At 35.1% G+C, this 18,402-nt stretch overlaps 1 protein-coding gene across 2 annotated transcripts in view; it reads left to right on the forward strand.

Moving 5' to 3' along the window:
- FAM189A1 (family with sequence similarity 189 member A1) overlaps positions 1 to 18,402 on the forward strand; it is a 147,991-nt gene that overhangs the window by 59,922 nt on the left and 69,667 nt on the right. For both annotated transcript variants that reach the window (XM_032990356.2, XM_032990357.2), the window contains exon 2: positions 2,829 to 2,885. In XM_032990356.2, the coding sequence (XP_032846247.2) occupies positions 2,829 to 2,885 (57 nt within the window). The remainder of the gene's footprint in view (positions 1 to 2,828; positions 2,886 to 18,402) is intronic.

Below are 18,402 nucleotides of genomic sequence, written 5' to 3' on the forward strand. Positions count from 1 at the left end.
ATAGGAAATGATGGTGTTTTAACTACTGATGTAGAAATAACACCTTGTGCCTGTGTTCTTTGGACCTTATCCTTGGGAAAACAATTATGTGTTTTACGTTCTGTTTCCAGTGAAGTAAGCATTGGCTATTCTGATTGATTATTGTAAGATCTTTTGGGCCTGTAAATTACATACTACTTTTCAAATAATTCCTACTTTTTTATAGAAACCAAGTGTGGTTCTATTTACTTTATTCAGTATTGTCATTGTATTTGTGAGAACTTAAAACTGAAGAGAAAACAAAATGTAAAGGGTCGGTTGTTTGTTTTTTGTTTTTTTTTTTTTTAATTCCTGGTATACTGAAAGACTGAGAGAAATCTTTAGATTTCTATTTTGATAGAGTCTGCTCAGGAGAGAAGACTTTGGCCTCTTTAGGGATGTGCTTGGCAGGGTAACATGGGATAAAGCCCTGTAGGGAAGAGGGGCGCAGGAAAGCTGGTTGATATTCAAGGATCACCTCCTCCAAGCTCAGGAGCGATGCACGTTTTATGTACTGGCCTGACTCTGTTTGACCTTTGGCATGGTGAGCCAGTAGGGTGAGTGCCATGAAGGTATCCTTTTCCAAACAAAAATGCATGTATGTATTTCATCTTGCAAGGCCTCTGTGAAGGTCAAACACAGCTGTAGTTCAGCTGAATAGAAAGGATCAGCTCCCTTCTTCCATCTTCAGAGATGCACAGTGACACAGATATGTCAGTCAGGAGGGAGAGAGGTTTAACAGGGACATTGTACCGTAAAGGAAAGTAAGGATTTGCTACTGATAGGTAGCACACTAGAGTATCTTTACTCTATACATCTGCCTTGGTGACTGAGAAATGCTTGCTTATGTATGAATATTTTATGTATCAATACGTACTCTGGTTTGGAAGGCAATTTCTTATTTTTCCTAAATATTTTTCTTTAATAACTTCACCATTTCAGCGATCCCATTCATTTAATTGAGAGCATGTTGCTGTCTAGCCTGCAGTCAAACTAGCTAACCCTGTCATTTTACCTTCTTGAGCGCAGTTTCACATTACAGGACTATCAGCCCAGGGACAGTTACCGTACAGCAATAATGAGGTAGCACAGCTGTGTGAGCAAATTTAATTAACTGCAAAAATGGAATTCTGAGCTTTTCCTTGGCTTGGCCAACATCCAGAAGTATGTAGCTGGTATGTAGCTTTTATGCTGTAGAGTACAAACTGTGCATATTTGCATGTAGGGATTATCTGCATAGTCTTTGGTATCCATAACTGATTTTGGGTCATTTTTTTTACTGTGTGTTAATGCCTTCTCATCTGTTGCATTTGTACTTGGCTTAAAAATTAGCATTGAGGCTTTACTATGAAACCTCGTCTGAGGTTTTTTTTTAATAGCATAGCTGCTAAATAACATATCAAAAGGTGCGTTTTCCAACATGCTGTATTTCTGAATAATGTTTTCAACAACTGCACCAATTTTGGATATTATCAGGTTGTAAAATACATTTGAAACATGCTCACAGTATGAATGTCCATAGACTAGACATAGTGAAAGCTTAAAATGGGCACTCCACAACCTGTATAACCAACAGCTCTTTCTCCCACACTCACACCAAGCATCAGTAGGCAGTTTCCAGCCTGGTTCCCAGTACAGCGTATGTTGCTTCTGTAGTGGCTAGATATAGATGCCTTTTTAATTATTATGGTCTATTATTATACCTAAAAGATTACTACTAAAGAATGACATAGTGGGAATGGTGACTTTCTGGCATTTGAATTTCAACCAAGTTTGAATATAATTTTATGTAAAAGGGTATTCATTAGCTTCTGGGCTTCCTCCCTTTTGAATATCAAAGGTCTGTAGAGAGCAATAATGATATCAGAGCGTATTCTAAGCAATCACAGAAGGATTACATAATGATTTTATCAGGCTAGCTAAGTATATGAGTTACAGTTAGACATTCTTTATACAAACTGAGGTGAAAAAATTACACTTGTAGACTCATGAAATAAATACATCATGCATTCTTTTCTTTGCATATTATTTGTGTTCTAGTTTCCTAGATTTTTTAAATTAAGTGTTCTAATAAAAGAGTTCCTCCCCACCTTTGTTTTCCATGCCAGGGTTGATAGCCCTCATGCCATTGCTCCAATTTCCCACTGTTTTCAGCTGTATGTAAAGCTTATGGTGTCTCAGCTGTAACTTGCATGTTATTTTAAAGTACCTAAGGTCAGTGTAGGTGTATCAGGGTCTGAATTCTTTTTGGTTTTGGCTTGTAGTGAAGGGGGTAATGTATCTATATGTTAAATAATGGTCTTAAATGAATGTTTGTGGGCTTTTTCAAACATGAAATCAAGTAGTGTTGTTGTTTGAGTGGCTGGGTGGAAGAAAACAAAAAACCCTTTTGCTAATTTAGCCAGATACCCTGGCTGATGTTGTGATTGTCCTATCTTTATTCCCATTTTGTGAGCCAGTTTTTGATGATGCTCAGAGACCACAAGAAAATTTATGATAAACATTTATTCTCCTTTAGTGCTGATAACACTTTGGGACTTAGAGAGAAGATGTTTGAAGACCTGTTGTGATCTGATCAGAACTAATTGCATCTGGCATCAGGATTGAAATTTGTTTTAAAAACAGCTTAGTAGAACTTCTGTTTATTTTTTGATAATAAAATGAAAGCATTATCTTTTCAGTAGTTGGTTTCCAGCACTCTGGAAATACGCATCATGACTGTGTATTAAACTTCATCTTAAGATTTACTGTTTTTTAATGTTACGGGTATAAAACCCATGTCTCTTTGGTGACTCTGCTCTCTATTACAGGTGCTGTTGTCAGGACTGATTGGTGTTGTTTCATGGAAGAGGCCCCTTTCACTTGTGGTGAGTGGCAGTGTGGCTTTAGTCATGTCATACAGACTTTAGATAAGTGGCTAAAGGGTTCTGTGTAAGTAACTACCAGTAGTTTTGTCTTTATGTAGAAGCTTAATAGCCTCTGGGGATGATCTCCCAGTGCTGTTATGTATGCTAATATTTATAAACAGTTATTACAGAAATCTTAGGACTTTGAGGTTGTATTACATAAATGATTTAGGTGTCAATAATATTTTTCTTCTCTTTCTACTTCAGTCTCGGAGAGCTGTAATATTCATTATATATAAAAGAATGCAAATATCTATTGCCCCTTCCTTGCCATTGTTACAGTTCTATCTCTTTTTCAAAGTGATAGCATGTGGTTTAGTAATTAAAATGTAAGAACAAATGTATCATAAATGTTCTGGTAAATGTGTATATTTAAAGAAAGGCAACAATCATACTGTAGTTGATGGTGTAAAATTAAATATGGCTGAAAATAGTGAGCGGTGCTTCCTATTAGGTACGCTCAAATACATTATGTCATGGATTAATAGATATTAATGAAATATGTTATAATTTTAAATAATTTGTTTATTAATATATTTTAAAACTTAACACTGACCTTAGAAAAGTGCTTAGTCTGTCACTGTTGTTATAGACGAAGAGACTGTTGGTTTGCATTTATCTTTACATTTAACTTAACTTGCCTAAAATCGCACTGCAGAGAAACCTTTTTAACCAATGATATGGATGGCGAAAAAGCATATTCCCAATTAGTAGTAGTTGTTCTTTGTCTGCAAAACAATCTTCAGCTACATTATATATTCTGTTGTGAGATTCATGTAGTTAGTTAATAATGAAAAGTAACTTATGCTTCGTATATGCATGCTAATAGAGTTCAATTAACCTATTAACACAAAATAATATTAGATTCAAAGCAATCTTACTAAAAGGTGAGATGACTCTGTCGATAAGGATGTATTAGCAGGTAAATGTTACCTTTGAAAACCTGTGCATATGTAACATAGTAACATATGTAACATTTGTAACACAGTTAATACTGAAGATAGTCCCAGGAAAAAAGAATGTAATGGAAAGACCTGTATTAATAAGAATAAGCCTAGTTAGAATCTCAGGTACATCTTTCAGTATTATGAACTTAAGCAGTAGTGTTAGAGCTTCTGATTTTTTTTTTTTCCTTTCCATAATTCACTTTTCATTGTTATTAAAGAAAGGACATACTGAGTTTGTATTGATTTACTGGTTGGTGTTTTTACTAACAGATGAACTTTATATGATGTAGAAGATGCCTGATGGCAAGATAAATGTGCCCAAAATGAGGTCAAAGTGAAGCAAACTAGTAAAACTAATGAGTGCCCATGAGAAAGGTAGCAGGGAGGTTTCTGGACTAATACAAAAAAGGACAAAGTTTTACTCACCATTGATGAGCTGGGAGAGCTTTCACATGAGAACATATCAAAAGACTGATATGTCATGAATGGGTAGTCATAAAATAAAAATATTCAGAATTTCAAAGACTTTTCCATTTGATTTCTTAAAACCAAAAAATGACAGTGTATATGAGAGTACGTGGACAGGATGGGAGTGGTCATTTGGTTGCCCCAGTATTTCTCTGGTTATCTCTTGCTGGGCAGGAGCTGAAAATGGAGCAAAAAACTGTTTTTTTTCCTGGTGTTACCAAAAGGCAGCATGGCCCAAAGCACTGTTTTCTTCCTTAGTCCATCAGTAGTGTAGTTCATATTGAAGATTCTGCAGATTTGTAGTGTTGTTTAGAGAAAAGATGTGTATCTCTGGGTAAAGATTGGACTAAATTTCTGCTCACTGTTATGACAAATAGAGGGTATACCTGTTTTTATTTCAGTATGTTTTACTCTATCTTATGGGCTTTGTTAATAATAATTCTCTACCTGGTACCTGGGAATGCTGCCTCTTTGATTGAATAAAGCTAAAGAGAATTTTAATAGTATTAACTATTAGAAATACTTGAAAAGAAAAAGTTCTCCTGACAATGAAAGAATCATAAAAGTGTATGTTTGGTACCCAAATCTCATATAATTTCCATTTGTGTTACACTTTACTGCTCAGATATTGCAAACCATTAAAACTGAAATAATTCCTCTGAATTTAGTGCTTGTACAACTGCGAAATCTAACTAAGATTTTTCAAAATAGTTGCTCATAAGCAACTGTAATTGGAATCATTGGAATAAACAATATTCATGCATCAGAAATGTTATTCAGGCCTACTGAGACTTGGCTTTGATTCCTGAACACTTGCATATTGTAAAATCAGCCAGGCTTTCAGGTAGCAATTCATTCAATGAAATGTAAATAGGCAGTTGCGGTCAGTATCATTCAAGGAAATTAATATAGAAGGGGAAAAAATAATAAATGGTAGCATAGTGCTCTCAGAACAGCTCACGTTCCTAAAATCTGCTCTGGGAAATTATTTATTTCCAAGAGTAAGCGTAGCGCTTATGAGTTAGATCCTGATTGTTTTTTTTTTGGTTTTTTTTTTTTTTTTTTTTTTGTTTTGTTGTTTTTTTTTTTTTTTTTTTTTTCCCCCGTATTGTCACCTGGTGGTAGTATAATAATCACTTGGGGGAATAGGGGAGAGTGGTGATGTTTTTTGCTGCTGTGTGTGATTAAGCTGTGCAATAGCCAGTCCTAATAGTTTTGCAGTGGCTACATAATACCAGGTTTTCCTTGTTGAATTGTAAATACCTTTTAGCAGTTGGAACCCACCTGTACAGAATGACCATTCTGATTAAGCAATTAATACAGTATTAACTTTATAACCTCATAGTACAAAGTTCCATCAACATGCTAATGAGTCATTTCTTGTGATCTGCTTATAGAATACATATGGTCAATAATGACTTTTAACCTAATTTATAGTATTATAAACAACTATATAATTGATTGCAATATACATGTCCCTCTGTTGCAATGTGTTACAAAATCTGGCATTGCAGAAAGCAATCATGAAAAGAAAGATAGCTTTAGCATTTGAAGCCATGAGTAAAGTTTTATAAAATTAAACCACACACCATCTGTGATGTTCTGAAATTTGGTGAAATTCTGATGATATTTTAAGGTGCCAGTTTCCTGCTTGCTTTGGATTTGTGACTAAAACAGGGCTGATAATACACCAGTGTTTTGGCTATTGCTGAGCAGTACTTGCACAGTGTCAAAGTTTTTTCTTTTTCCCACTCTGCATCACTTGCCTTGTTTTTTTCCTTCCTCTTTCTTTCGTTTATTAAACTATCTCAATGTAAAAGTTCTTTCACTTTTGCTTTTTGATTCTCTTCCAGTCCTGCTGTAACGGAGAGTGAGGGAACATCTGTGTGGTGCTTAGTTGCTGTCCAGGGTCAGCACCTCATACTACTGATTCTGGTTTGCTCATCACTGTATTTACACATTTTTTTTCACAGATGCAGTGTCTTTGCTTTACAAATGTACTATTTTCTGCTGGCAAAAAGAGGAGGTTGAAGAAATAACACAAATGATAGTTCATCAGCCATTAACTTCTGACTGTATCTTCACAGAAATGTGTAACGTAGTATTGGTATAGAAAGGAGTGGGTGGTTGCATGGCTTAACATCCTGGAACTAAGGTCAAAACTGAGAATAGTTGTGTATTTCCAAGACATTAGCATGAGTCTTATTTTGTGTTATACATTCAGTAGAAAATGTACAAATGTATATACACTAAGGAAACTTTACTGTGATGTTAATGTGCAGAAATTTAATTACACATAGAAGCTCACATGCTAAAGTATCTTTGCACAGCTTAATTATCTGGAGAATTAACCAGATTTTGTTAGTTTGTCTGAATTTTGTTGGCCACCACCTAGCCATCAGTTGCTTATGTTGCCAAAATGCTTTATATATATAAGGAAACAGTACCTGTTATCAAAGCAGTATTTACATTTACGAGAGGAGACACCTGGGCAAACACAATCTTTAAATTGTTTATGCATTAATTTTGAACAGTATTTTCCATATATTTCAGATGTTTCCTTATTAAGCTTTCTGTATTATAATGATGAAATCTCAGAGAATTTGTAGTGCTTTGGAGAAATCTTTCAAGAGTCTCTTATTTGCTAACTACGTGCTGGCTGTGTCAGTACCACTGCATAAGGTTAAAATGCTGTGTTAAAACAGGAATTTTTTTCCTCATGGTTTATGGAAGTGTCTGCAAACTGGGGAGAGCGTGTGTAGGTCCTGAGGTTGAATTACCTTGTACAAAACTTTAAACTATGCAGTAAGATTATTTTTCTGTTACAGTCTATGGTAATTGCAAATCTGTTTGTGCTAAGGAGATTAATTTAGCCTCTGAATTGAGTAGAAAGCTTCTCTGTTGCCATCTGCCATTTGGATGATCCCAGAAAAAATATTTTTATGTTTCTAACTGAAAGCTTTTACAATAAACTGATAGATTTAGTATTTATTTTTAGGGAACAGAAGCCTGTTTTTTTAATGTCTATGAATGTCAATGAACACAACACAATATTTATTAATAAATGTAAAAATCAGTCAGATACTTAACTGACTTTGTTAGAAAACATTTGTCTTGGGCCAGCTTGGTAGTTTATTGCAAGATGAGAGATATTCTTTCTAGAAGTCCTGTGAAAAACTTGAACTATTTGACTATCAGATTTAAATCAGTTTACTTTTTCAGTAAAAATCAGTAGAAAAATATCTATACCTGTTGTAGAAAATAAATTATTAATAATTTTAAATAAATACATTCACATATACACTTGCCCTACAAGATGCATGGATATGTAAAACTGGTCCAAATGTTTCCTTATTGATATGTCCTATCACTAGATATCATTGCTGAGTATATCAGAAACAACCAAACTCCAGGAAACAGATGAAACATAAAGTGTATAGAAATAGCATATGTTTCCCATATTATTCTCAGTGATGTGGGGTGTTGACATGTTCCTGGCTATACTACTTAACCTGAGGTCCTAGGGTAGCCTAAATGATGAGACATGCATTTTTAAACTCAGGTAAGAGAATTTACACCTTTCTTTTAGATGAAATCTGATTGAAATTTTTGAATTAAAACCATATAAGAGTTTTGTTGTTTGGGTTTTTTTGGTTGGTTTTTGTTTTGTTTTGTTTTGTTTTGTTTTTTCCCCAAGCAGAGATTTGGGTTTGGTAACTGGAATAAATAATCTGTGTAGTGGAAGACAATGTTAACATAAATGGGTCAAAACTATAAGAGGAAAATAATCAAAAAAATGCTCACCCTGGGAGAATGTCAGAGTCTAAAGGCATCCATCACCTTGTATGTCATTATTGTCTATGATACTTCTGTGTTTTTGAGATGAGATGCAGAATATCTCTCTGCTTTAACATATCCCTTGATCACTATGCAGTATCATTTCAGTATGTATATTCTTTGAATTTGTTGATAACAATGTTCATTAGGAACCTCACTATTAGACAGTCAGTCATCTTTGAGGCTGAAGCATTAGTTTAAAGGTTAACAAAACACTGGGTAACAACAACTACATCTTGCATGCCAGAGTTTCGCGAAGTTTCTGATAAACTGGGATATGATTGAATGCGGAGTATTCCTTGCTTTCAGAAAGAAACTTGGAAAGCTGTAATTGCTTCTACTTGCAAAACAAATCCAATGCTGGTTCACAAAGTAGCTCTTCTAATATAAAGCTGAGCATTTTTCTCAGAGCTGGTGTAGGCTGGAGCTTGAATCCAGGCTTTGAAATCGAGAGCAGAATGGCAGGGGGGGCAGTTTGACCTCTTTTGTAGGAGCATAGAAAATACTCAAATTGAAGGAGCTGAATGCTAAATCAAGGGGAAGAGAAAGGCAGAGGACTAGGATAGGAAGGAGGAATTAAAATGTGAGTCTGGCAACAGGAGGAAGACTGAGATCAAAAGCTGTTGAGAAGAACAGTAACTAAATGAGGAGAGAGTAGTGAACCAAAAACATGTCAATAAGAAATCACACAATGGAATCTCTGATTTTTCAGTGTGATTCAGTGCCATAGCACCAGAACTAATTAATCCTGACTTAAAATAGATTTTTTTTATCTTAGGTTTGAATTACTTCAGTGAAGAAGGTGTGAGCTGTTAAGTAATCTTTTCCTGTCGTTGGAACATAGTTACTCTTCTTTGTCTCTTGCTTTACTCCTCTTCACTGAGGGCTAGTTGTGTAAAGCACTAACATGGCTATGCTATACAGCTTTGGTAGCCAAACCAGATCAGCTGTCTCTGCATACTACTGCGGTGTGACTGTAATTACACTAGACCAAATGTCTGTGACACAGAACGTCTGTGAAACAGTGTCCAAAAATTAGATTAATGTATTTACTGAAAACTATATTGCAGGCTATTCAAGTCTGAAACCAGATTTAAAACATTTTTCTGTTTCTGTCAAAGCCGCTTCTGTTTGTTAGTTATTTCAAGCAGATTCTCAAATAGAGCAGTTAAACAGGAATGATTTTTTTTTTTTTTTTTTTTCCTGGTAGTAAATTTTCTTTCCTTTTTTAAAAAACCCAATTTTTTCCCAAACCAGTCTAGTGAATATCAGATTTTGGGGCCTTCTCAATCAACCAATAACTGTCATTCTTTGAATCCTGCTCCTTCCTTACTTGCATCCAAGGATGCATGTACCTTTCCTATCCTGGTTCTAGTAACTGTGCCAGTGGTATGTAGAAGACTTCTTGAGAGAAATATGAGTGCTTGCCATTTCTCTGGCTACATTCCAGCACCCTACATGAAACACATGGCAGAAGCTGTGGATCTCTCTTTTGTCTTCTCATGTCGAATTTGGGTCGCTATGTGTTTGGATGCTCCAAGGAGAGCATTTTTAATTTACTGAATGACTTTAGTGAAGACAGCAACTGAAAAGGAATAGGAACAGAACTGCAATGGAATAGGTCTGCTTTAGGCATCTTTAGCTGCATCCTGAGCTATTCACACAAAAGTTGGTTGTAGATCTTTCAAATATTTTTTTTTTCTTCAGCTTCTGGCAGCAATTAAAGTTTCAGTAGTAGCAGGAGAACTACATTTACTATTTCTTTTTCATTAGGGTATTTTTATGTTCTATGAGTAAATTTTCATTTCCAAATACTTGAAGAAATAACCAACTGTATGAGAAATGAATGGGGATTTCTTAGGGTTTTGTTACATACCTTATCTTGATGAATAACATAGCTAGGTAAAAATTATAAATATTTTATATAGATATGCTATATTTAGTGAATAGTTTTGACTGTATTTGTGCTGGGTTTTGTGATTTGATTTTTCTGTGACTATTCAAGTGATCAGATTTTACTTGAGCACTTCTCAGAAAGTACATTTCAAATATATTTGTAGAAGATGCATGTAATTTTAGATGTGCATATGCAAGAACGTGCCCTAGTGATGTTTGCGCAGCTGTTTGGAAAACAAGTTATCTGATCAACCATACTTGCACAACCCAGTTTGAACTTTGGTGTTTGTGATGTCTGTGGAAATTAATAGCATATAGTATTTTATTTACTATGCGTTAACACAGTGCAATAAATGATGTTTTCTCCAAAACTCTAACAGTGCAGTTAAGCTTAATTTTATTCCTAGGTTGAAGTGCTACAACCTGTGGATGTTTCAGTCTTTTTCTGATGGCCTTTTGAGGCCTTTTCTGGTGCTATGCATGGAGTTTTTCCTAGACAGTAACTTTGGGTGATAGAAAGTAGTCTGCCAAATGTGATGACCTTTCCCATCTGAATCCTCTTGATAGATATTTGTGCCTTAAATCAGAGGCTTTTGAGGGTTTTGTTTTATTTTCTTTCTATAATGGGCCTTTTATGGATCTTCATTAGCTTGGGTCACTTATTGACTCATTTCCTCTTATTTAAGCTTTTGGTCTTGCATTGCTCCAGTCTTCCTCTCTATTACCAAGAGTAAGTGTTGCCTTTTAGTGCAACTTCTGGTTGCCAAAAAAGGGAGCTTTTACTTGTGTGTGTGAAGTGGGGAAGTCAGAGGTGGGCTTGAATTTCCACCTGTGTTGCCTGCCTCAAGAGATGTTTTCCCAGTGTATGAACTGCTGGTTTAGGCTGTGAATTAATGCCTTTTGTTGGATTGAGTAGGGGATCTGGAAAGTGTGATCTTCAGAGTTTGCCATTAGAGCGTGTGTAAATTCTGATTACATTAATGTCCCAAATTGCTTTTTGCACATAGATTAACATATACATTTAGATTTTCAACAGTGTGCTGTCTTACCTATTGCTGTTTTCTTCTTTTTTTTTTTTTTTTCTGAGACTGCGGATTCCCTTGTTTCCATATACTAGAGGAAAAAGAACTGACAGAAAAACCTACCCATGCCATTTTATTACAATATATCTGACAGGAGGAAGAAGGAAAAAATGGAGAATGACCCAGTAAAGCTGTGAACTGGGAGAGAAAGAAACAACACTTGAGATGAAATCAGAGGAAGTGACTCAAATAAATCTTTATAAAGGGGGAGAAAAGGTGTCACAGGGTGAAGCATCTATTTAGAATGAACATTCTATGTCCTCTTTTACAGCTTAACACTTCTTACAGCTTTTTCTTGCCTGGGTCTGTCTGTCTGTGTCTCTCTGTTACCCTTTCTACAAAGGCTGCCTGTTCTGGGCCCAGCTGCCACCAGCTGTCACCCATGTCAGAATCTAGACTCCTGTGTTGAGCATCCATCTGCTAATTAGTTATCCCCAGTGGCAAAATTTTAAAAGACCACAAGCAGCTTTTCCTGAAGAGCAGACAAAACCTGCTGGGGCATAACACTTGCCCCTTCCTAAACAAGCATGTCTTAATTACCCTTAAACAGATCCTTGACTCCCCATCTGCTCCCATTGCATTGTGTCGCCATGGCAGCAGTTAATGCTGGCACAGTACTATGCAATAAGAAACTGTCACAGTTCCAGTATCACTTCTTACAATGAAGAGTAGGGTATGGGTGCTACATTTGCCTCTCTACAGTCCATCAGTAATTCCCCTGTTCTCATGGGCTTTCTAAATGTATCTGCTAATGGTTCTTCCATCTCATTTGCTCCTTCTTTTAGAAATACAGGCTGCATCCCATCTGGACCTTCGCACAGTCTAATTTCTTCAGCTCTTTCTTGGTGTGAGTCTGGTTTCCTTCAGCATTTCTTCTTCCTCCTTGGGAAATTAATCTTAATTTCTGACATCTGCTTCACTTCTTTTGTAAGCACTGAGGAAAACAAATTATTTTTGTTTAGGGATGTCTCTGATATTCAGTAAAATACTTAGTTCATTCTTCAGAAGTCTGCAGTCATCTTTGTTGCTCTCTCTTTTGTTTATGTGATGGAAATGTCACATTCTTTACCTTTGCTTCTGTAACTTTTCAGTCTTGAGTAACTTTTTCACATTAGGCATATTTAAGTTCCTTTTCTGTTCTAAATTTTCCCTTGTGTAGCTTCTGACCATAAAACCATAAAGAATTAAAGAATTAACTATCCTTAATCTCTGAGAGTTGGTTATAACTTTATATTTTAGACATGTCTATGGCTAAATGCATTTTATAAGATGAATAAGAAATGTTTGTTTAACCATACCAGCACAAGAAAATTTGCGGCATTTCAAAGACTAGATACAGGTATAGAAATGTTAAAAGGTTAAAGAATGAGTCACTCGTTTTACAAAATTATACCTTCATAAAAAGGAACCAGTCTGATTGTTAATGTGTATTTTGGAAAATACTTGAGCAGCAAGAACACGTTGTTTACTTTGAGTGATATTTCATGAAAGTAGAGGTAGACTTGTCAAGTGGAGAAAACTGTTGAGGGAAAGCAAGTCCCTAATTCTCAAAAGTAGAGTGGACATTAAGTGTAAGATACCTTAAATTTACTATTACTCTTGATATTATGGGAAGTAAAACCCTGTACTTGCATTTTTTTTTAATATGAATGATAATGACCAAACCATGGATTTTACCACAAGATCAAACCCATTCACACCATAAAGAAAAGGAGTTTGTGACAGTTAGTGGGAAATGTGAAATTTCTGAGGGACTCAGAAGGAGAAAACAGAACCTGTAGAGGGAAACATTAGTGGGATTTTTGCTGTGTTATGTTTGGTTTGTTTGTTTATTTTTTTAAACAAGCAAGAATAATAATTTGATGCTGAATATTAAAAAATGAAGTAATTTCAATTCCAGCAGTTTCATTAACAGCCGTAGCTGTTTCTAAAAATTGTAGAAAGTAGTAAGACAATTCATCACACTTTATCAGAAATTGTGTGGAGATGATGGAGTGAGAAATTATGATATTTGTAGTTTTCAGATTATAAAAATGAAATAGCAATACTTTGAGCCTTGAGAGTTGATGTAGTTGCAATAATTTTGTAAGAACTGAAGAGTTTCCAAAGGCAAAAGAAGCCAGATATGAGCTTTAAGAGTAAAGGAGTCAATGTGTTTTAAAATTGTAAATACATATCTTGAACAAAATATGTGCAAAACCAACTTCTTTTAATATTTTTTTGTATTTCAACTAGTTTTGGCGTCTCTGCCCTGTAGAATACCAATATGAAAGTGATTACATGCAGCATAATGTAGAAGCAGATTGATAATAGAAGCAAAACTATTTTGATATGTGATTCATTTCCTACTGAATTCCTACAGCTACTAGATTGAGACTTCCACTGAACTCAATAGATCTCTGTTTATGTACAGTTTATAAAGTATAATCATTGCAGAAGATTTTAAATTGATGATTTAGCAGATTTCCCTGGATCCCAGATTGAGAAAATTTATGTCTATGGTTCAACATTTTAGTTGCTCGGTGTTGCAAAATATTTGGGTAGAAAAACGGCACAAATCTATGATAATGCAAACAGAAACAGGCTGGTTTAAGTTGGATGATATGCTTTCTGTTCATACACTAAAAAATAAGATGTGCTAAGTGGTGAAAGTATATAGTTTTTCTCTCGGTATGTAGTTAACCACTGTTCAGAACAGAAAAGAGGTTTTCCGCATTTTGTCATTTCATATTTTATTAGGATTTTAATTCAAAAGTATCTGTTCAATCTGTTCATCATTGCCATAATACAGTTTCATATTAGAAAAGGAGAAGACTGATATCTATACATAATATATGTGTATCTACTCAAAAGTAGAAGTGCAAAAGCATTTTAACACTTTTTAAAATATGGGATCTAATGTAGCATTAGGTAGAACCACGCAGTGATTGGTTTTCTAACATACAGTAGATTTTATATAGCCACGAGCTGAAGTAATAATAATTTATCCACAAATAGGTCATAAGATGCTAAATTCTAAAGTGTATGCATCTATTTTGTGTTCAGGAAAAGACAGGGCATCCTATCACCCAAAGAAACATAGTAAACAACCACTTTTCATTTAGCTTCTCCTAAATGTGTTTGTTTTCAAATGTTTTATGCTTACATATAAATTTTCTACTAAATACATGACTTCTATTCACCAGAAGTAAAGAATCTTTTCAGGGGGTGGAGAAGGGTAAACTAAACTGGCTCCGCAAACTCTTATCAAATAAACAAAAAACTACCCGAAACCACTACCCGAAAAAGTAAGTTCTCATCTTCTGAACTGGCCAGACTTTAAGCTTGATATAGTCATGCTCTTCAGGGCAGTGCTGTATGTGCTCAAACAGAGCCATCTCCAAAAAAGGCGGGGAGGAGAAGGATGTATTTTCTGTTCAAAGACAGTAAGCAATGAAAATTGTCCTCTCAGAGCATTCCAGAGCCTTGAACTCCCTGTGTGCGTGTGGCAGTGAAGCACAAATCGACTGCTGCCTCTGAGACGCAGCAGTAGTGGCTTTATTCTGCAGAGACCCATGAATATGCTAAATCCTTTAAGATCCTGTAATTTCTGTTCCCAGTATGGCAGGGGAATGGCCATGGACAGCACAGTCAGAAGGTCAGAAGCAAGATGAATTACATTTGAAATGTTTTTATTGAAAAGTAGAATAAGTATTTGAATGAACTAGTATAAAGTATTTTAGGTGGTGGGGGGGGTGTGATGGAGTTGCAGATGGATACCTCATTCTTTGTACAATCAAAACTCATGTGATTTCAGTTTTGTTTGTGAAGCAGATGGAAGGAAATGCACCATTATCCAAAGAGAATCTAATTATCCTGTGCCTGTTGAAGAAAAATACTTTAATTTCAGTGGGATTTGTTTGCCAGGTGAATCACAGTTTAGATTCTGAGCTAGACATGCCTGTGATCAAGCATGTGGGTTTTCTTACTACAGGAAAAATGCTGTAAAATCTCACAGAACCTTATAGATTCAGTTCTACCTCAGATACATGAGTAAAGGTCTTTTTAATTTTAAAGTTCATATATTGATGGATCTCCATCAAGTTATTCTTGTGACTCTTTCATAGAGATGTGTGTATAATTTTTCTTTAAACAGCCAAAACTACAATGTGGTTATGTTAGAATTGAATTTGGAAAAACTACTGTCCACATCGAAGCCTTGCCTCACAAACTGTCTGATAGTGAAAACGCTCACGTACTGTTGATGTAATTTAGCAGTCGTGGCTTGCTGACCTTGATTACATGATAGAACCCTTCTTCTTTAATGATGACAGTAGAAATATTCTGGTGTGATAGCTTTCAGAGACACCACACGATTGTTCATTAATAAGAATAATTGCACATGAGTTGTTAATTGCTATTAATATTTTGGGAAAGGCAGATGCAAAGTATCTGAGTATCTGACCTTTACAACCTGCTTCTTTCTAATTATGCTGCTGCCAGGAAGGACTGCTTGCTTAGCCTTTTGCTGCCTGTCCTTGTCAGCAGAACAACGTGAGCTTTTATTTCCTCAGGGTATGCTGCTACAGATGTTATGGAAGATTAATTTATATGGAGTAGCATTTCACCAACACTTCTGTGGAAGTGAATCCTTCCAGCAATGTGACACTTGCAAAACGTAATATATTGTTTGTATGGAGGACCTTATTAATGCAGGTGCTGTGGAATTAAATTGAGTCTTATGTAGATTTGTTTTAAAGTTACTGGACTACTCGCAATTTTTTTTTTTTTTTTAATATTTTAATTTCTATTTACTGATTTAGCTGGCTATTTTGTTTAAATATTGATTGTTTTCTTTATATACAGAACTAATTTAGAAAACTGTCTTCTTTCCTAACCTAACCATGTTCTCCTATTGTCATGGAATATTTTTGAGAAATAGTATTTTATTAAGTAATTTTAAAAAGTTTCTATTTTTACTTCCTCAGAGAATATGTTGGAAGGAGAATTAAACTGGTACACCTGACATAGTTGCAAGTTTTAAATCTGGCTTATGTGGTCAAAATCCTATTCAGAAATCATTTATGTTTGAAGTGTTCATGATCACATGGGATATAAACTCTGCTTTTTCCACCTGATTGTAGAGCCAGAGCAGTCATTTTGGAAGCATTTCAAATTGACAGCATTTTGAGTGGCATTAACATACATTAGTGCTGTATGATTTCTTTTTCTTTCAAAATAATATTTTAAGTGCATGTGCATGGATATTTTTTTTATTTTTTATTTAGGGAAGCATTGGTGTATAAATGGAAATGTCAGTGATAAAAATTAGACAATATAAACTCCTGTATAAAACAATTTCTTTCTCAAAAGGACTTCTGTTGACTGCCTGCACATATAATAAAGATTATACAATAAATTTTATTATAGTATTAACTTCAGACCATTGCAAGATTGAGTGCTGTTTTTCACATAGCAAACTTTGTATGAGGTTCTTCAGTCTACCAGCTGTTACTCCTCCTTACTCTTTTAATAGATTATTTGATAAAACTTAAACCTATTATCTGCTATGAAAATAATTACCAGCAAACTTTGCTTTGTTAAAACTGCTGTTGGAAGTGTGTTGCATTACTTGAATACATCAAGAGATAGTTTGAATTTTATCTGCAAAAAAAGTAAAGCTCCTCTTCTTGTCCCTCCTTTATATAGTAGTAGCCTGTAGGCTACTCATGTTACGATCAGTATAAAATGCATTTTTCAAATGAGTGAATGTGAAAAGTAGTATGTCATACTGTCTATTTTAAGTTTAAAATATATTTAATAGTATAATACAATAACTTGTATATATGATATGTGTGATGGAATTACAGAATTTAATTTTTATTATACAATTTATGTTATAGATATGTATGTTTGTATATTTACTGGAAGCCTTGAAAATTTGAAGGCTTTGTCGCGAGGGTCAACATTCAGAAGCTTAGAGAATTAGAGGGAACCAGTTTCAGCATGTGAACATTTGGGGGGGTTAAAGGGGTGTGTTTGTCACTCATGGAATAGATTGACACAATCGAACACTGTATAGGCCCAAGATTTCTATCAGACAGATAAAATCTCTTCATTTCAGGCACCTTTGGTGCAAAGGTATTGAAAGCAAGACTGTTAGTATGAATTTGCATAAAGCAGTGGTAATGCTTTTGCCTGATACTTGTTCATCCTCACACAGCAAGTGGATGCCACAGCAGTGTGGAGAGTATAAGGCTCCCTTTTGGAAAGAGTCCTGTTGCAGTGTGGCTGCAAAATCCTTTCACTTTTTGTTTTGTCAGAATTTCTTCAGCTGTTGCAGCAGTCAGCACCTTAGCAAAGAATGGAAAAATAGAAGCAAATATGCCTAAAACCTGCGAGTTAAGTTCTGCTGCTGCTCACTGGGGTGGGAGAGAAGGGTGAGGACAAGGACAATAGGAATGCTTTATTGTTAGGGCATGAAAAGGGTTTGAAACAGGCTGAAAAGTTTTTTAGTTATCAAAATTAGTTACTGCACATCTAGATCTAGCAGTGTTTGCTGCCTTGCTAAGAAAGGTAGGGTGACGGTATAACCAGCAGAGCAACTAATAAAATTATCTGTTTGGAATAAGTTTTAGTTTTCAAATAGGACTAAAAGTTATTTGATGCTTCATTCTCAAATTACAGCCCAAGTACTCCATAAATGTAAGATTCTGCATAGTAGCTTTTGTTTATGCTTCAGGGGAAAAGTGCTTTGGTTACCAAGCTTCCTGGAATTACTCTTTGTTCCTTCTAATACACTTCAGAAGGGTGTAGATATTAAAAGTGTTAATTAGAATCAAAATAGAAGAAAATGCTGAAGTATCTGGTTTTGATGGATTTCTACTTAATTTATGTTTCTGAGCTGACATCACGAGGGCTTTATTACTAAATCAGACCCCCTGCTACACTTCCCTAAAAAAATATTAAAATATTAAATTGATACTGCTGTAAAATAGCATTACAGAAATAACAAACACGTATTGTTGTATGTAGAATATAACAATGATAAACTCACTGTTGTGTTTCAGTCCTTTAATTTGGTTGCACTTGAGGAAATAATCTTTATGGCCATCAGAATTTCCACCTATGCAAATTACAGTTGCTGGCAGGCAATTTCTTGGAGGTATTGAATGGTTTACTCATTATGAGATACTAGAGGAGCTTTGGTTTGATATAAATAGATCTTTCCCTTTATCAGTCACTCTGTGTTCCTGTATATAGAGGCAA

The sequence above is a fragment of the Tyto alba genome, unplaced genomic scaffold (assembly GCF_018691265.1).
Source record: "Tyto alba isolate M040663 unplaced genomic scaffold, T.alba_DEE_v4.0 Super-Scaffold_41, whole genome shotgun sequence".
NCBI classification, from domain to species: Eukaryota; Metazoa; Chordata; class Aves; order Strigiformes; family Tytonidae; genus Tyto; species Tyto alba.